The following is a 20,246-nucleotide window of genomic DNA, read 5'->3' as shown; positions in this document are numbered from 1 at the left end:
TCCTCGTATGTTTAAAAAATACGATAATTACATCCTGTATAATTTAATGTGAAATTAATTCAAAACTTTATAATTTATTGTCAAAATGGTTATAAAAAATTATAATTTAATGTTAAATTATTCTTTGAATATTATAACTTAATAATAAAATAGTCTAATAAAAATTAACAACAAGATGTACACATAATATTATTTTGTATATAACTTTAGTTTAACTAGTGTTATAATATAAGAATAGATACTAAAAAATACAATTTTTTTTAAAGATTTGAAAATTTTAAAATATATAAAAACGGGTTGTGTTTACTTGATTAGTTGATGAAAAAGGTTAATAATATTTTCTCTTATACTCTTTATGATTGGATAGAATTTATTAGAAAATATTAATTTTGGTAGGTTTTCTTCTTTCTCATTTAATATAGTATTCAAAAGAGAGCACCAGAAACCATGTCTTGACATTTCTCTTAGTTGATATTGTACTTAAAAAAAAGATTAGAATGTAATTTTATCATCCTATTTTTTCAAATCAGTTATTCTAGTCTTTCAATTTTTTAATTGAGACGTTTCATTCTTCATCTTTAAAAAGTTCTTAATTTTAATACAATTTTTTAATTGAGACATTTTATCTTTTATTTTTAAAAAATTCATAATTTTATTTCTTGTGATCAATTTGAGAAGTTGATCCATGTATTTTGTAAATACTACCAACACATATCTATTTATTATTCACATGACAATTGTTTTGTTTAAATTATTTAATTACTACAAATTTAATTTATTAAAAAATTAAAAAAAATATAGGATCAAGTCTAAAATTGATGAGATACTAAAATTACAATCTTTTTTAAAATAGAAAATGAAATATCTTAATTAAAAAATAGAAGAATTAAAATTATAATTCTTTTAAAAATAAAAAAAAATGTCTTAATTATTATAAAATAAGTACACTAAAATTACTTATTTTATTTAAAAAAAATAAATGAATGAAAATTACATAAGTGGCCTAACTCCGACCAAAGAGGCAGTTAGACGGAACAGAAGATTCCAAAGGAGTCATTCACTTTTATTTTCTTTTCCATTACTTATTAAAATTTAATTAAATGATTAAAATAATTTGATTCAATATATACCAAACCGTGGAAAAACTCAAACAAGAAGCAATCCTAACAGCGAAGAGAAGGCCACGAAAAAAAGAAAACCCAGAAAAACTCTGAAGAAGAGTTCGTTGCTTTCTGCTTCACTGCGAAGATGAACGGAGGCCCATCTGGTTTCAGTGCGTCAATTCTCTTTCCCGAGCCAAATAATCATCTGGGGTGTTCATTTTTCACACCCCCTTTGTCTCTTTTGTGTCAAAGTTTTTCCCCTTTTGATTCGTTTTTATGATGTTCAAATGCTTTGTTATGTGTTCGCAGCAAATGCTCCCGTCACAAGGGCTTTCATCATCACTTCGGCGCTTTTCACAATCTTCTTTGGGATCCAAGGCCGTTTCAGCACTCTGGGGTTGTCGTATCAGGTACCCCTTTTTGTCTTTTCTTTTTAATTTTCCGTTCCTTTTTATTTTATGTAATAATTGGTGATCAGGCACAATGTGTTGTTTTAAGAACGTTGAACTGGGTTTTGTGTGTGATATTCATGTGTGTTTAGGACTTAAGGAGTGAATTGTCATTTGTTTTTGAGATTTTGATTTTGATCCTTAATTAGTTTGAATCCCTTTTTTTAGGTAATGATTTGGATTTATTTAAAATTGCCTGGCATGATATGTCAATTTGGTATGATAAGGCTTTATAGGATTGATCCATGTGGTAAAACCTACATTGATTTAAAATTGAGCTGCAGATTCATTTCGTTATTTCTCTTGCAATTGTAGTTAGGGATAATGCCATTAATGAACAAATCTGGTGGGAGAATAAATATTACTTATTCATTATTTGCCCTTCTGGAATATTTAAACACTAGAAACACTGGAACTGTGTTATTTATTGCGCAGATGTGAACTTATTGTGCATTAGCTATGTAGTCTTTTTTTCTTAATCCGCAAATGTTAGTTGTTAATTTGTTAGTTTTTGTTAGCGGGAGGATTCGAATCCATGGCCTATCCCTCCGTCCCTTCTCTCTTTACTGCCAAACCAACCTGATATCTCCATTAGCTATGTAGTCTAACCCATTCTTTTCTCTTTTTGGCAGGATATTTTTGGAAAGCTTCGCCTTTGGAAGTTGATCATTTCCATATTTTCCTTCTCGTCAACACCAGAGTTGATGTTTGGATTGTATCTTCTATATTACTTCAGGGTCTTTGAGAGACAGATAGGTTCCAATAAATACTCAGTAAGTAATTTGTATTTTGTAAGTTTGTATTCAGGAGTTTATGTGCCCTCTCTAGATATATTTTTGAAACCAAGTTCTGGCTATTTAAAAAATAAGGCATATGATTAGTTAGATTGATTTGCAACATTTCCCCCTGTTCAAAATAGCCGCCTATCCATCATCAACATGTGCCTTGTTGCATTGTCAGTGCTATTATGTTCATTTTTAAAATACCATATCTACGTCCATCATTGGTTCGCCACTGCACAACAACCTTACGAATGCATATGCACACAGTAGATGGGGAGAGATGTTTTTCTGTACCTTGTATGTGGTTTCAAATATTTGTGGTTGCCCTTTATGCAGGTCTTTATTGTGTTCTCCATATTAACTTCACTACTGCTTGAGGTCCTTGCTGTAGCACTTTTAAAAGGTATTGTTCTCAATATTGGTCTTCACATGACTTTCTTTTACTCTATTAACTTTGATTAATCTCCATATATTATTTTTCTTGCAATACATTTTGCTTAATTTTTTGGTTGTGGATGTCATGCCTGTTCATGTGCTGAATTTTCCTTCTTGACTGTTTTTTGTCTCATCTTTTGACCCTTTTTATAGCATTTGGTGACCTTTTTTTCTAATACCGATTTAGTGAGGAACACATATAGCAGGATATATGGTTCATTGTTTATGAGGGGTTCCCTTCATATGATATGCTAATGCCAATATAACTTCTTAATTTCTTAATTTGAACCTCTTTGGTGCCTTCCTTTCTCTGTACAAATAACAAAATGTCTCAGTGCTATTTAGGCAAGGCCAAGAAAACAGCTTGACAGTGCACATTTTGGAGTACATAAAGTGATTTCTGTTTGAGTTTGACCATAAAGAAGTTAGAGTTTTGCATTTGAAGTTTTATTTAAAAATTTAATTCTTGAAGTTATTATTATAATATTCAAAACAATTTAATTTCTATTGATTTAAAGGATCAAGGATTGTTGTTTGTGTCAATAGCTTGTATCATTAGGTGAATGAATTTCAGGACATTTGGCATTATGCTATCAATGTGTTCGATTAGTTATTTTCTTGAATCTAGTACTAATAGATGAATTTATTTCGGTAAATTATTTTACTACCAAAACTGTGCCTTAATCATGTGATTATTTTATTTCCAAATGCCTACCATCAACTTGTTAACATTTTCCGTCCTAATGAGTTAATAGGTTTGCAGCTTAATGTAGACACTGTTTTTCTTTCTGTAAACAATATCTTAAATGTGTTCTCTATGCTTCAGTTCTGTAAGTTCATCTTTTTTTTATTGTTTGTGAATGGTCCTATATCTTAACTAGTCCAATGTCATGAATTCATTTACATCAATACAAGAATGAGTTACATTAGGAGGGTAGTTTCTCTAGTCATTCCATTAAATCCAATTCTGGCCAAAAAGATGGCTTATGAATTTATGCCAGTTCAGATGACGAGAAGTTATGACAGAATGTCAAAACTCTATAAAAGCTAAGGTTTGGTTTTTATTGCCAAATTTTGAGTGTCAATTGGTGCTTTTATAATGGGGTACTTGTGTTTATGTTCATGAAGTTATTATTTTGTTTTCCTTTAACTTCTCACCAGGAAAAATAACGTAAGTAGCATGTTACTGAAAAAGGGTAGTTATATGAGCTTTGAGCGTATGGCTGCTAATTCCTGGAACACAATGTTGGATCAGGCTGAGAATTTAAAAGAGGGGTTAAGTAGACTCTTTCAAAATCTTTACCAAATCGTTCTTAATATCGATTAAAAACAATTCTTTAAATCAATCAAAGTTTCTTCAAAAGATCTTTAGAAAATAGAAACTTTTATGATGACCCTTTGAAATCTATTTCACTCCCAATATGATTACAAAACTAAGAGTTATAGAGAATAAGAGAATCACATAAGAGTTTATACTAGTTCAGTCCAATCCGAACCTACATCTAGTTTGTTCTAAGTCCTCTTAGAACATCCACTATATAGAGAACACTAATACAAACACTATGCACACACAATTCTCTAATAGAAAACAAATCTTTCTCTTGAACCCTACAAGAAAAGATCCAAAATTGAAACCCTACCAATTCTCCAACACCCCTAGTAACTCTAACCAAGAACAACACTCTTAAAAGACTAAAAGATAAGGATTGAATACACCTGAAATGTGTAAATCTTTGATCTTCAATATGTCTTCACAAGTTGATCAATTCATGATTGTAAAATGAGTGATTTTTTTATCAATGTCAATCTTCAGACTTATTGCAGTGCTATTCCTTTTTAGAACTCTCTTGAAAATGTTTTTCTCTTAAACTGAACAAATCAAGAGTCTCGTAAAAAGAAAACTGTTGGAGTATTTATAAATTTTGTCTGTTAAAACAAATCTAATCGATTATAAAAACAGGTACTCGATTAATTCGTCAAAATCCCTTTTGTTCTACAATTCCAGAAACAGGTTAATCGATTATCAGAAAGGGTAATTGATTAATTTGTTTCAATCTGAGAATTTCAGTTTTTTTTTGTGTTGACTGGATAATCGATTATCGATTCACACAGAGAGTTTCTCTTTGTTTCCAAGAGCTGGGTAATCGATTATCATATGGGGTAATTGATTATCCTAAGCTGTAGAACCTTCCTTCTTCTGAAACTGGCTTGGGCAGTTGATTACCAAATGAAGACCATCGATTAATTCGATGTTGCTAGCCAAATTTCAAGTAGAATTGAGTTCTTAAAAAACTTAAAGACAAAGAAATCTTCATCTACTTCTTAACTGATCAAACACTAAGCATGAAAAAGATTAAAAACTATATCACACACATGCCTAGTCTAAAACATTCAATACAAATGTCTCATCTATCAAAACATGTTAGGTATTGCAAAATTATCAAACCAAAACTAAACTAGGGGCTTCAAGCTCTTCAAGCTTTGTTCTAACACACAAGGCTGATCAGTTTTTTAGCATTTGATTTTAACAACATCACATTTGTGTATACTACTTTGAGTGGCAATTGAAAGAATCTAAAGTGCATTTGTGTAGCTAGTGATTAAGGCTCTTCCTTAATGAATTGAATGTGTTGTGATACATTCCATAATTAGCACAATTTTTATTCTGTAATTAGTACAAATTTGATTTGTAAAGATTTTGTTCCATTGTATTTATTTCCTTAATTAGGTTGCTGACAGCTTATAAATAAGTCTTGTATTCACTCTTTGTAAATAGAGAATTACAATAATATTCAAATTATTATCTTTCAAGTTGGTATCAGAGCTCCCGATCTAGGGGGCTCTGCTTCTGCATTTTTCCAGGCAGCCTTCATTGCTGTAGTTGATACTGTTTTAGTGCCCAGTCACTGCATATACCATTGGTCGTCATCCGTTGCCGTCAGCCACCTTCCGCCGTCATCAGCCACCGTTCGCCGTTGTCCGCCGCTGCGAAACTGACCAGAGAACTCACCAGGATAAGTGCCTTCTCCAGATCAGCCCATCCCTGAAGTTTCACCGCCAACCGCCGCCGGATGCGCCACCACTCGCCGTTTTTGTCTCCGACACGTGTAAGCCACGTGCCACCGTACAGGCCATCTTTTTCGACAGCGCCGCCACATAATAGGTTGCCGGCCCACCCTGGTTCTGTTCCAGGGGTTATTTTTCCCTAAAACAGCCTCCTTTTGCGGCTGTTAAGAAACCCTGGCTCGAGAAGGTTACAGTTACCGTTTTGCGTTTTTTCTGTCTTGTTTCTGCGATTTTCCTCTTCCCATTATGTCTACAAACAAGACAATCCCTCTTCTCAATCCCAATGACCTTCAGGCATTGCAAGGCTCGTATCGACTTGATGGGCACAACTACCTCCCGTGGGCCCAGTTGGTTCGCACTACTCTCAAGGGACGAAAGAAGTTGAACCACATAGAAGGAGAACCTCCAGCCCAAATAGATCCTAACTATGAAGCTTGGGATGATGCAGACTCTCTTATCATGACCTGGTTATGGCATTCTATGACCCAAGAAATTAGTCGGAACTGTATGTTCTTCTCCACTACTAAGGAGATTTGGGAGAATCTTAGTCAAACGTATTCTATGAAGAAGGATACTACAGCATGTTATGGAATAGAGAATAAGGTTTTGTATACCAAACAGGGGAGTCTTTCAGTAACAGATTACTATGGGACGTTGAATGGTTTATGGATCGAGTTGGATCAATATCAGGATTTGAAAATGACGTCCACAGCTGATTCTGCCACATTGACAGTGCATTGAAAGGATGAGAATCTTTAAATTTCTTTTTGGACTGAACTTTGAGTTTGATCCGATTAGGATTCAGATTTTGGGCAAAGAAAATCTTCCTTCTCTCTCAGAGGTGTTCTACATTGTACGAGGAGAAGAACTCAGAGGTTAGTAATGTTGGAAGGGGGCAGTTCTATTGATGGTTCAACCTTAGCTACTGGCAAGGGTTCCACAAAAGGCTCATCCTCTTCATTTGGGAAAGCTCTCACAAAGGCTAACCGTGATGATTGCTGGTGCAGCTATTGTAGGAAGCCAGGTCATACTAAGGAGACATGTTTTAGACTTCATGGAAAGGAGAAGGTACTTGAGCGCGTCGGAGGATTTAAAGGTGCCACACAAAGGTGTGCTAATAAACAACGTCTGCTTCCAAAGGTGTAGAAGACACACCTATCCCATAGGCTGAAAAGGAGATCCCAACTCTTAGCAAAACAGAATTGGAACGTCTACGGGCCCTTATGGACTCTCTTAGTTAGACATCTAGCTCTTGTTCCCTAACCATGATAGGTAAGAATTCTAGCTCCCTATCCTTTAATGTTTCTGGTACTGCAAATATCTGGAATATAGACTCTGGTGCTATTGATCATATGACACCTCACTCTTATTTTTCATCCTACACCATTTTAATTGATAACCAACACATCACCGTCGCTAATGGTTCTCATACCCCCGTTACTGGTTGCGGTAACATTCAACTTCAATCTTCCCTTCATTTGAACAATGTGCTCCATGTTCCCAAACTATCTAATAACCTCTTGTCTATTCATAAAATCACTTAGGACTTAAACTGTGTTGTGACATTTTTCCACTCCCATTGTGTTTTTCAGGATCTTGTCACAGGGAGGACGATTGGAATTGCTAAAGAGCAAGGCGAGTTATACTACTTGCAGCATGAGGACAATAAAGAGTGTACCAGACAGAAGGTTCTCACTTCCACTCATCGAACAAGTTCAGAACCTTGGTCATCCTCCCAAATATGGCTTCAGCACAGGCATCTGGGTCATCCTTTGTTCAGTGTCCTTAAGTCTTTATTTCCTTTTTTGTTTACAAAAATGTCAGTCGAGTCTTTTCATTGTGATGTTTGTGAGTTTGTTAAACACCATTGAACAACTTTTCTTCCCAGTACTAATAAAAGTTCTAAACCTTCTAATCTTGTTCATTCGGATGTGTGGGGACCTGCACCTATCAGTAATATTTCTGTTGCAATGTGGTTTGTTTCTTTTATTGATAACTGCACTTGGGTTACTTGGATATTTCTCATGAAAGACAACTCTAAAGTTTTCCAATTGTTTGTAAACTTTTACTGTATAATTTAAACACAATTTGGGAGCCCGATTAAAAGATTACGTTATGATAATAGGAGAGAGTATGTGAATCAAAACCTTTCCAATTTCCTCAAAGATAATGATGTTGTTCATGAGTTAACTTGTGTGGATCTCCCTCAACAAAATGGGGTTGCAGAAAGGAAAAATCGACATCTCCTTGAGGTTGGCAGAGCTTTACTCTTCCAAATGTCTATTCCTAAGTCTTACTGGGGGGAAGTTGTTCTAACCGCTACTTGATAAATAGATTACCCTCTCGTGTTTTAAATGGTGTTAGTCCTATTCGACTCATGATCACATACTATCCTTCTGTTCCCCTTATGACCAGTCTTCAGAGTCGTGTCTTTGGATGTCCTGTCTTTGTTCATGTTCATGGTCCTCATCGGGGAAAGTTAGATCCTCGAGCTAGCAAATATGTCTTCATAGGTTATGCCTCAAACAAAAAGGTGTACAAATGCTATCACCCTCAAAGTTGTCATGTTTGTTTCCAAGGATGTCACTTTTCATGAAACAGAGTCTTTCTTCACTAGTCCTTCGCTTCAGGGGGAGAGTAGTCTAGAAGCTGAGATCCCTGAGTTGTCATGTTTTCTCTTGTTACAGGATTCCACTCCTATGGAGGATGACAAAGACCCTAAACCAGCATCATCACCAGTTCAACATAAGGAGGACAAACGCTTTGGAAACCAGTACCAGCGAAGGAAAAAATCCGACCTGGTCCAACAACAACTTCAATCATCAGAACCGGAGTTAAGAACTCATACTCTTGAGGACACCTTAGATGCCTCTTGTGAATCTAACCTAGATGATTTGCTCATTGCCTTAAGAAAAGGAAAAAGATCTTGTGCCAAATATCCTATATCCCAATTTGTGTCTACTAAAAATCTTTCTCTACAGCACCAGAGTTTTATTTCAGCTATTGATTCTATTAGAATCCCTACATCAGTACAAGAAGCCTTAAAGGATGAGAACTGGGTTCGAGCGGTGAATGAAGAAATGGGTGCATTGGAAAGGAATGAGATTTGGGAGATTGTAGAGAGACCGAAAGACCAAAAGACAACGGGTTGTAGGTGGATATATACAGTTAAATATCAGGTTGATGGCACATTGGACCGGTATAAGGTGAGGTTGGTTGCAAAGGGATACACCCAAACCTATGGGATCAATTATGAGGAGGCATTCGCTCTGTCTCCTCGGGCATGGTTTGATAGGTTCACTCAAGCTATGGTATCTTTGGGGTACAAGCTAAGCCAAGGTGACCATACTCTCTTTATAAAACACTCCCAAGATGATAAACTTACTTTGCTCTTGGTCTATGTCGATGATATAATTATTGCAGGCGATGATGAGCTTGAAAAACAGACCTTGAGGGAGAGGTTGGTTGCCCAATTTGAGATGAAGGATCTCAGGAAGCTAAAGTACTTCCTCGAGATAGAGGTTGCATACTCTAGGCAAGGTATCTTCATTTCTCAGAGAAAATATATACTTTATCTCCTCAAAGAAGTTGGCGAGTTGGGTTGTAAAACCACTGGAGCACCCATAGAACAAAATCACTGGATTGAAAATGATGAAGAAAATTCAAAGATAGAGAAGACACAGTACTAGAGATTTGTGGGAAAACTTATCTACTTATCCCACACTAGGCCTGATATAGCCTATGCAGTTACTATGGTTAGTCAGTTCATGCATGACCCAAGAGAGAGACATTTGCAGGCAGTAAATAGGATCATTCAGTACTTGAAGTCTTCTCTAGGAATGAGATTGTTGTTTAAAAAAGAGAAAAATTTATCCATGAAAGTATATACTGATGCTGACTATGCAGGATCAAATTGTTGATAGGAGATCCACCACAGGATACTACATGTTCTTGGGTGGAAGTTTTGTAACATGGAGGAGTAAGAAGCAAAATGCGGTTGCAAGATCAAGTGCAGAAGCAGAATTTAGAGCTATGGCTCAAGGAGTTTGTGAGTTGTTATGGATGAAGATCATACTTGATGACCTCAAAATAAAATATGAAGCTCCTATTGGACTGGTTTGTGTTAATAAGTCCGCCATCAGCATTGCACACAATCCAATTCAACATGATCCAACAAAGCACATAGAGATAGATCGACATTTCATTAAGGAGAAATTGGACAGTGGTCTTATAGCCACCGAATACATCCCTTCAAAGCTTTAGTTGGCAAATATGTTCACCAAGGGACTTCCCACGGAGCAGCTTCAAGACCTTACTTACAAGCTGGGAATGATAGATATATATTCACCAGCTTGAGGGGGAGTGTTGTGATATATTACGTAATTAGCACAGATTTTTTTCTGTAATTAGTGCAGATTTGATTTGTACAAATTTTGTTCCATTGTATTTCTTTCCATAATTTGGTCGTTGGAAGCTTATAAATAAGTCTTGTGTTCACTCTTTGTAAATAGAGAGTTACAATAATATTCAAATTATTATCTTTTAAGTGTATGCTTCTATTGGGAAGAAAAAGGTAAGCGCTAGTGACTAGGGGTTTCAATGAGCCAAACAATTGCAAGAACTCAACAAGTTGGCTTTGCCTATCATAAGTGGAGACAGAATAAAGCATCCATAATAAAGGAACTTTTGTTGTCTACTACTTCCACTGCAGTGTCTGAGTAGATACTCTTTGGCATTCTCTCGAAGCATAGTAGTGAATTGAATTATTTTATTTCTCTAATTACACAAGAGCTTTCACTATAGCATCCTAGTAGATACTCTTTGAATTTTTTATCACCTTCTCATTTGCTAAATGAGGCAAACTGGCTCATCCATACTCTTCCTAAAGATGTGTTGGGAGCTTTCCAAAAAGAGTATGTAATTTGATTCCTAATTTCCTGTAATCAATACCATTTCATCGTCAATGTCAAATTAAAGAATAAGTATAATTCATGTGTAATTTTCACTAAGTCTTTAAGCCTGTTAAATTCTGTGGGGTAAAGGATGTTAGAAGGCATTTTCAAACTTTTTTTTTAATAAAAAGAGAATTTTCCTAAGATAGAAAAGAGAGGCAGAAAAGCAAGAGGGTAAAAATCCTTGAGAACTAAACCAAGAATAGAAGGAAAAAAGACTAAAAAACTAAGAGTGAGAAACATGCGACACAGCACCAATCATTTAAACATTTTCTTCCACAAAGAGTTGAAGTCCCAAATCAATTAAACATTTGAAATGAGGAATGCGTCGGGCATTAATGTGGTTCTAGCACAAATCCCCACTGACTGTTGTATTAATTGTCGTCATGATTGATTTATTGAGCTGCTGCAATAATTGTTTGCTAGCCATCCAACAGATGTCCTCTAATTTTTACTAAAATAGTATGGCAAATGCTAACTAGTGCCCCTTAGAGCACTAGTTAAGGAAGTAAAAGGAGAAAGTTTTGTATTGGGATGTGTAAAAATACGTTCCCCTATGATTTCAAAATGCATTCCTATATGATTTCCAATAAAACCTTTCCCCTTTTAATTCCTTAATTAGTTCCCTTAGGGTTAACAAGACCCAATAGTTACTGGTTCAAGAGCACTCTTGGCCTTACATGTAACCACTCAAAGTTTTGAGATAGTTGTTCCTACTGATCATTGTAACTTTTAAGTATGGAAGGAATAAGAGAGGATAGAAATGCCCAGAATAATAAAATTATATTGATATTTGGTGTGAAGGATGTATGACAAAATACAATGCATTAACCCATATGTATACTATTAAATATTAAGTTCCTAGTCCTAATTAAATAAGAAACAAATCATGCACTATAATGAAATATGGAAACAACTCCCAAGAGATCACCTAAAATGGATTTAGCTCCTCTAAATGATGAGGTGTGTAAGGTTAGATAGTGAGAAACTATCCACTGTTAACTTGAAAATAAAGCATTTTATAAACATAATCCATTTTAAATCAACGATAGACAAGCCCTCACTTTCTCACCTTTCACATCTACTTTAGAGGAGCCAAATTCATCTAAAAATTTAAGTACACTAAAATATTTTAGGATACAATATTGATGTCACAATGTATTTTCTAGATAATCTAACAGATCCTTGACATGGGAAAGCAGCCTGTTTGATCAACAGTCTGAATTTTTTTTCCTGCTTCAATTCTTTTGGAATTGATTCCCAGCTCATTATGCAGTGAGTTGATGCTTTATTCACTCTTCAAGCCCAAAGGACGTTCACATGATGGGGTGTTTCAGAAATGAAACAATTCTAAGGCATGTTCCTAACCTAACCACATTGTTATTTATCATAGGAACTGGCTGGCTCTAATATCAGAAGTATCATGACAATTGACAATCTTGTAAATGCCAAATCATCTTTATTTGAGAAAAGTCATCCTTTGGAAGGCCTGCAAGTTTTCTTCTATAGGGATACCTCAGCCGTCCAAGCATAAAATCTTGACTCCTCAGACTCTACTTTCAGTCTTCATACTGTGAACTGGTTGGTTTTGTATTGAAATCAACACACAACCCCTGATTATGATATCTTCCGTCAAGAAATTTGAAAACTAGGAAAGCGTATTACTTGTTTATTGTAGATGATTTGCTTTTTGGCAATAGCATACTTTTAAGTAGCGGTGTAAATGAGTCAAGCCAAGCTGAGCACTTAAAGCCCAAACTTGGCTTGCCCAAATTTGGCTTAAGATTGACTTTTTTATTTAAAGGAGTCAAATTTGAAACTCAGGTGTTAATAATGTGAAGCTTGAGCCCGACTTATTTAACTCATTTATAATGTAATTATTTTTTTCCCTTATGAAATCTTGAAGTATTGTTTAAGTTTATTAATGTAGTATTTAATAAACATTTTCATGCTAGAATATGAAATAAAAATTTAAATAAAGAGTTAAAGAATCTTTAAACATGGAAGTTAGGAAATGATATTGTTTTAGATAAAATTACAATTTACTAAGTACACACCTGTTTTTCTTATCTAAAATTAATCCTACCTATAGTCCTTTAAATAAGAAACAAATGAGAGCATTTTTTGGTCCTAACTATAAGAAACTATAAAATGAGAGAAAATATAGAGGGATAATGAGTGAAAACTGTTTCTCCAAGTGACCCTGGGGAGATGGTTTATATAGATTGGAGGTATTAATTACATATAATTACAGGAGATGTAGTTCCCCGTAAATGGGATATGTTTCTCCTAAATGAAATCCTAACATCAATTTATAATAATGAGATATATTTCCTGATTTTCAACACTCCCCGTCAAGTTGAAGCTTACTAAGCTTTCAGCTTATTACAAGAAAATTTATTCCCAACAAAAAAGATAAAAAAAAATTGAGCTCCACTAAAAAGGACAACAGTTTGAATGACAACTCAAGGATGTTGGTGAAGTCAGGGAATATTGCTAGAAAGAGAGAACTGGAATGTCCATCAGCCAAAGCAAGTTCCGACTTTCTTAAAACCAACATTTGGAAGCTTCAAACAATATTTTGAAGACAACTCAGAGATCTTGGTGAAGTTGGGGAATATCACTAGAAAGAGAGAGGTAGAATATCCATCAGCCTAAGAAAATTCTATGCAAGATCCAACTTTCTTAAAACCATGATTTGGAAGCTTCAAACCAACATTAGAGGATGCCTGAAATTATTTAAACTTAAAGGAGAGGAAATCGTTGCAGAAACGCACAAGCAGTGAAGCACAGCAGAAGTCACCGAGAAACATGTTGGAAACGGACAGCAACAAAATAGGTGACCAGAAAGTTCTTCGCTGTAAAATGAGTGGCAAACTGAAAGCGGCAGCCAGAAAACACGCTGAAGAGACGAAAATAGGATAGGCCACCGAAATTCGCTGCAAGATGAGCGGCAAACAAAAAGCAATAGCATGTGGGAGCCATTCTCAAGAGATAAAGAGGGCAAACAGTACCACAAAATGGAACCAATAAAGTACTGAAAATAATATCCGACAAACGAAACAGTCCCAGAATGGCCCGGAACTGACTGGGCTTTGTGCGCAGTGTAGGGAGCCTATTACCAGAAATGAAGGCCAGAAATGTGAGCGGACGTGCCGTCAAGCGTCGGAACAGTGGGATGCTCAAATGGTGTTTGGCATGCAAACGAAGGGTGCATGAGAGCAGCATGTAGATCGATGGACGGCAATGCTGCTTGTGGAGTCACCGGCCGGAAAGGTTGCTGGAGAATTCCCCAGAGTTGCGCCGGTGACTAGAAAAGAAGTCGGAAAAGGGGGAAATTGCTGGAAAGAGGGGCATCAGGCAAAAAAAGTGAAAGAAATTTGCCAGAAAAAGGTACAGCGAGTATAAAGGTCTGATAAGTGGTGGGGGACGACTTTTGTTATTCCCTTAACCTAGCTTTGATACCATGTAAAATGAGAGAAAATATAGAGGGATAATGAGTGAAAACCGTTTGTCCAAGAGACCCTACGAAGATGGTTTATATACAAGGGAGATATTAATTACATATAATCACAGGAGATGTAGTTTCACATAAATGGGATATGTTTCTCCTAAATGAAATCCTAACATGTCAATTTATAAGAATGAGATATATTTCCTGATTTTCAACAGAAACCTAAGCCGCTTTCGTATGTAATTGCTAATATTCTTTTATACCATTAATTTATTGTGAGGTCTATTAATGAGACATCTGCTCATTTTCCATAAAAGTGGATGTACTCATTGATTGAAGAAATTATCCTTTGAATTACGAGTAGTGTCATTAAATATAACCACAATTTAAACCATTTAATTGTATGGGTTTTCTGAAATAAAAATTAAATTTATGACATTATTAATTAAATTTATTAATTTAACTACTTTTATTGATCTTTGATGTATTAAGTACTCGTTTCTTATATAAAAGACCGGGATCATTATACAAACACATACACTCACACAAGCTATTCATGGGCTTTTAGTGGCAAACTTATAAAGTTTGAGCTTGACTCATTTATATAATTTAGTCTATAGTCAAGCTTGAACAAGTTTTGTAAAATAAACAAGTTTGATTAAGTATTCAACAAGTTGAGCTCGAATAGTTCACGAATAGTTTTTCACATTTTGTACTCCTATTTGTAGGAATGTTGAATGATATTGAATGTCCTGCCTTCTTTTTTTAGTGGCAAAAGAAACATACATATTAATTAAGAATTTGATAGATTTATGTCCACTATTTGCAGATCCTACAGCAAACCTTGTCACTCCTGGACCATATGGCCTTATATTTGCTTCATTTCTACCCTTTTTCTTTGACATTCCGGTTTCAACACGGTTTCGTGTGTTTAGCTTCCTCTTCTCAGACAAGTCATTCATATATCTAGCTGGTCTTCAGGTATTGTTGAACTGAATTATGGGTGCTTATATCACATGCATTTCTAGAATCATTTGGTGTCTGAAAACTAATTTAAATTATTGTAGCTTCTTTTGTCGTCATGGAAAAGGTCTATCTTACCAGGAATGTGTGGCATCCTTGCTGGTTCCTTGTACCGTTTGAATGTCTTTTACATCCGCAAAGCAAAGGTAAATTTAAGTCTGAAATTCGAGTTTTTTATTTTAGATTTTAGCAATTATGTATCAGTGCATTCAGATGGCCAATAATGTTTACCTTTTTATCATGGATGCAAGCTTTTTAATATGTGTATATAAATATATTGTGTCAGGTTTAATTGATATCGTTAATCAAAATCAATCTTATAATAACATTTTATAGGATGAGTATTTCATTAGTTATACTGTTGGATTGGAAAGTTCTGTCTTTCACATCGTGTTTTGAAAATTTTCATATTAATTGAAGATTGCTTTGTATTCCGTTCATCCATTGATATTTGATGTGTCTTAAGATTAACAAACGTCATAGTTTTCAAGAAAAAGTCTGTACCAACTTTTTGATCCCTACAAATTTAAATTTAAAAAATGTGGTGAGCCTGACGCCCTGACCAACATATCAATTTCTTATAATTAATTAGATTGATTTAAGTGGCCTTCTATATGGAGTTATATCTATATGTTCATACCATGGTAGTAAGTATTGCTCGAGTTGCGATATGTTACATGCGATTCGGAGGACCAGCAATGCAAATCGGACTGCGTATCCTTGTAGCTGAACCGTTGCCTGAATTGTGCAAATCACATGAGAATTGCTATTTGTTTGAATTGCATGATTCTGGAACAAGTTGGGTTGCGGAGTCCTCTATGAAGGCAATCGCAGCTGCCTTATATGCCATAGATTTGTGTCGCATCACGAGTGTTGCGTTGTTGGTCAGGCACAGCACAACTACAAAAATTTCTGATGTGTTGCAGAAGAAGATGGCATTTAGGGTTTAGCATTCAGGAAGAAAGGAAAGGTAAGGAAAGAAAACCAGGTCAGGTGTGGGCATTGGATATGGGCCTTGCTGGTTGCCTTCAAAAATTTACATGGCTTGTTTTTAAAACTCTTCTGTAGATGCCTAGATAGTTAAGTTGTGGTCACATGAGTTGTTAAAACTCCTATTGCAGTCCTTCTCTGTTTATTTATTTTTATTTTGTTTAGTCTGAATAGTTAATTGGGCTGGCAATTATAAACTAAAAAAGCCCAACAGGTAGAGTGTTATATATATATTATTGATCATGAATCTTATGATTCACAATACGTGATTCAATTCAGCATTTATGTGTGTGTGTGTGTGTATATGTATATATATTATTGATTTTTATCCTGATTCAATTACCTTGATTCATACACAACATACTAGTGGCTTTTTATGTTTATAAAATTTGGCATACAATATTGATATTATAAATACAATTTGTGCTTAAATTAAGCACTTTGTATATTGGGTTACACACACGCGCGCGTATGTTCATACATACAATCCCATTGTTGTAGTTGTTTAAAAATTTCAAAATTTGGTGCAAAAAGGTCAACATATTAATTACTCATGATTTAATAGTTAGATTGATTTAAATCACTTTCCTGTTATGCATGCTTTGAAGTTTGAACTTTGTTTCTTAGAGGTAAAACCAAATTTAAAATATTTCTGGTATTATACTATTAGTGTAGACACTTAGTGCCTGTTTGTATTGCTATCTAAACAGAGTTTGTGATAGCAATATTTTCAAAGTGTGTTTTATTCACAGTTATCAATAGTGTGCTTTTGGAGCAGCACATGGCAGAGTGGCCATCGGCTGCCACAGAATTTCAATGGTGATGTGTTTTTCATTTGTAGGGTTGTGGCCACTTTCACTACCCAAAATGTGTCATTTCGCAGTGCTATAGTGAAAGCCACCCATCTCCAGTGGTTTTCTGGTGACAACCAAGTCCCAACCTTCATTCTGTGGCCTTGCTTTGTTTTGTTTTCTCTCCCTGTGACAGCTTTCTGTTTTGTTCTCTCTACTTGTCACTTTTGTTCTGTCTTCCGGTTACATTTCTTCTGTTGATATGGGGTTTCTGGCCAACCCCATGACAGTGCTCGGTTCTGTCCCCATGGCAGTGCTTTGTTCTCTGTTCTCGTTTTGATTATTAATTATGAACATCTTTAATTTTGTTTTTTTAGCATTTATGTAGGTGGTCTAAATGATTTAATTTGCATCTCAATTTTAGAATAGCAGTCATTCTACAACCCACTATCCAACCATTACATTTTTAGGGATGGCTGCACCACTATCCAGGATTGATAACTATGATTTTAATAAGGGAATCTGTTTATCTTGGAATGTGCATTTTTGCTTTGAGAAGTGCGAAGTTCATTCACCAAGTAAATCAAACAGAGATTAAGTTCCTTCCTTATAAATGGCATTAGTTTACTGTCTTTATTAAGAAACATGCACAGTTTTAAGGATAGAACAGCGGAACTTTTCATTTTTGCAATGCATTACATGGGCTGGGCATTGTATAGGACTTACAGATTAGATGCTGCCTGCCCTTTTATCTGGAAACCAAATGCTAGCTGGTGATCTTGTTCTTGTTTGAGGTTGATGGTGATAAAAATTTAAGATTTTATCTAACTATCAATATGACTCCGCAATGTGCTTCCTGTATTTAGTGCATTTAGATATCTATCTAGTCTCTACTCTCATATTTATCTTGTTACAGTCCATTATATTGCTTTCATTCATCTATTTTTAATGTTTAGACTATCTAGTTTTTCCATTTTTGGCACAAATTCTCATTTCCCCCATAATTTGAATGTATTAATTTCAAACACTATGCAGTATATATTGTTATACATTAAGTGATTACTGGGAAGTTATTTGTTTTGGTCATGTGATCCTACACTGCAGTTCCCAGAGATGATCTCATCATTCTTTTCACGAATTTTGTTGCCATCTATGGGGAGTCCACGTGCACCATCATCAGCAAGGAATGTTGTCGGGAATTTACCTTCCTATCCAGCTCGCCAAATGGAGGCAAGTTTTACTTTGTGCCTGTATTTCTTTTATGGTTTGATTTGCATATCTTAGGCAGCTATGCATTTATGATTTTGATGACCCTATCAGCTTTCTATGCAGCCGTGATATTTGAAGCTGGGTGTGTATGTAGTAATCTCACAAAAGAAGCGAATTCCCTTTTGAACAAAAACATTAATATTCACATGCATATTAGCTTGCGTAGCAATAAAATAAAATAGAATATGCATATTAGCTTGCAGCTTCTGTCAAATCATTTGCCACTGTTTTTGGAAATATAATTGAATCAAAGCAAGTCGGCTTTAAATATTTAGCTAAAAAGTTTGTCATGCAATTTAATGTAGTGTTTATTACATTCAGTATGTCAACATTCCTAGAAGCAATATGCAGAGGATTATGTACTTTTGACAATTAATATAATCTGTTGACTGCAGAGAAACTACCCTGCTCCAATGCAAGCTGCTGTAGAACCAACAGAGGATTCGATCACTACTCTAGTCTCTATGGGCTTTGACAGGAATTCTGCCAGACAAGCCCTGGTGCAGGCCAGAAACGATGTCAATGTGGCCACCAACATCCTACTGGAGGCACAGTCTCACTAATTCGATAAATGTTGCGCGTAAGCGAGAGCCAGATTGTTCTGAATTGATAGATGGAATCCTGATCACGAGGGATTGGAAATTCACTAATCATGATGTGAGGATGTTTTTGAACTTCAGGCATTCGTATATGATATCATCCTCAAGGACTACTCCTTTCTCAGGATCATTTTTCCCACCTTAACTTGAATCTTTAGAATATCCATTCCAGTACTGCCATTGATAGACAGATGAGTTAGGATCCTGTACAAATTACTTGCAACATATGGAAATGATGCACATTTTTATGAAATGTGAAAATCAGATATTTGTTGTTGCAGGTTCTAAAATGAGCCCAGCTCCATGCTGGTCTTGAAATTTCTTGTTAACGCCCCACCCCACCTACACACCCACACACTAAATTAATCTGAAAAAAAAATCATATTACAAAATGTCGATGTAAAATCATATTGGGTGAAAAAAAATAATCCTATGTGTGGAAATTTTTTTACCTCCCATTTTTTGGGAAGGTGAAATTAATTTTGGCTGTAAAGTATAATTCCTAATTTTATTTGAGAGGTTCCTGCTTGCATGCTAGTTCTCAAGTGCGGCTTTGAATGTTCCGAAGTTATAGTAGCAGCAACAAGCAGCAGTAATGAAAAAAATAAAATGACTCATTTGTTATTTTCTAAGATTTGACGGTTCTTAGTATTTAAGAAAAAAAATCTTTTAAAATTTAGGCTAGGTTTAATGAAAATAACTTTAAGTTAATTGAAAATTCAATTTTCAACTAATATATTGTTTGAATTCTCCCTGGCTTATTAAATTAAAAAAAATATGGAAAACATTTAATAAAAACAATTTTCAAATTTGTATGACATATTTGTTATGCATTTTTAAGATCAACAAAGGAATATTTTTAAATAATTATAATTTTTTAAAACTTTTTTTAACTCATTTTTTTTGTTTAACAATATTTTATTGAAAGTTCAAAATAAATATAATTATTGTGATAAATAAGATGACATTTAAGGAGATACTTTATTAAAATAAATCATATATCAAAAAAGTAGTAGATGAAATTTTTTATTAAGTATTGAATGTAAATTAAAGAAAAAGAAGCTATAAGCTCAAATGTTTGAAAAAAAATGCTTTAAGTTAATAAGAAAAACTTGTTTATCAAATCCTTATATTTTATTCAAACTTATAAACAAGTCATAAATTAAAAAAGACTTGTAACTCTTAAAGCTTATATATTCAATAAATCACAAATGACAGAATAATTAATTACGCTTTGGAGAATAACACCAAACTCAGAATTCTTCACTTCTATCAATAACTTTTCAGCAAGTTATGTTCGTAAGGAAGCAAATCAAGTTGTTAATTGTTTTGC

At 34.7% G+C, this 20,246-nt stretch overlaps 1 protein-coding gene across 3 annotated transcripts; it reads left to right on the top strand.

Moving 5' to 3' along the window:
• Nucleotides 1–1,111: 1,111 nt before the first annotated feature.
• LOC100805217 (rhomboid-like protein 20) lies at nucleotides 1,112–19,203 on the top strand. 3 transcript variants are annotated; one of them, XM_003554072.5, is made up of 8 exons: nucleotides 1,112–1,273; nucleotides 1,413–1,513; nucleotides 2,185–2,325; nucleotides 2,671–2,737; nucleotides 15,071–15,222; nucleotides 15,309–15,410; nucleotides 18,150–18,275; nucleotides 18,710–19,203. In XM_003554072.5, the coding sequence occupies exons 1-8, from the start codon at nucleotides 1,249–1,251 to the stop codon at nucleotides 18,875–18,877; spliced, it is 882 nt and encodes a 293-aa protein (XP_003554120.1). In that variant the 5' UTR covers nucleotides 1,112–1,248; the 3' UTR covers nucleotides 18,878–19,203. The 3 variants fall into 3 exon arrangements, with proteins under 3 accessions (XP_003554120.1, XP_040868452.1, XP_040868453.1); XM_041012518.1 differs by lacking the exons at nucleotides 1,112–1,273; nucleotides 1,413–1,513; nucleotides 15,071–15,222; ... (1 more) ...; nucleotides 18,150–18,275; nucleotides 18,710–19,203 and adding an exon at nucleotides 7,428–10,343 and having other exon boundaries at nucleotides 2,259–2,325; XM_041012519.1 differs by lacking the exons at nucleotides 1,112–1,273; nucleotides 1,413–1,513; nucleotides 2,185–2,325; ... (3 more) ...; nucleotides 18,150–18,275; nucleotides 18,710–19,203 and adding exons at nucleotides 2,747–7,107; nucleotides 7,428–10,343.
• The last annotated feature ends 1,043 nt before the right edge of the window (nucleotides 19,204–20,246 follow it).

Source organism: Glycine max, chromosome 19 (genome assembly GCF_000004515.6).
Source record: "Glycine max cultivar Williams 82 chromosome 19, Glycine_max_v4.0, whole genome shotgun sequence".
NCBI classification, from domain to species: domain Eukaryota; kingdom Viridiplantae; phylum Streptophyta; class Magnoliopsida; order Fabales; family Fabaceae; genus Glycine; species Glycine max.
The sequence above is the reverse complement of the archived record's forward strand: the minus strand, read 5'-3'. Positions and strand labels throughout refer to the sequence as shown.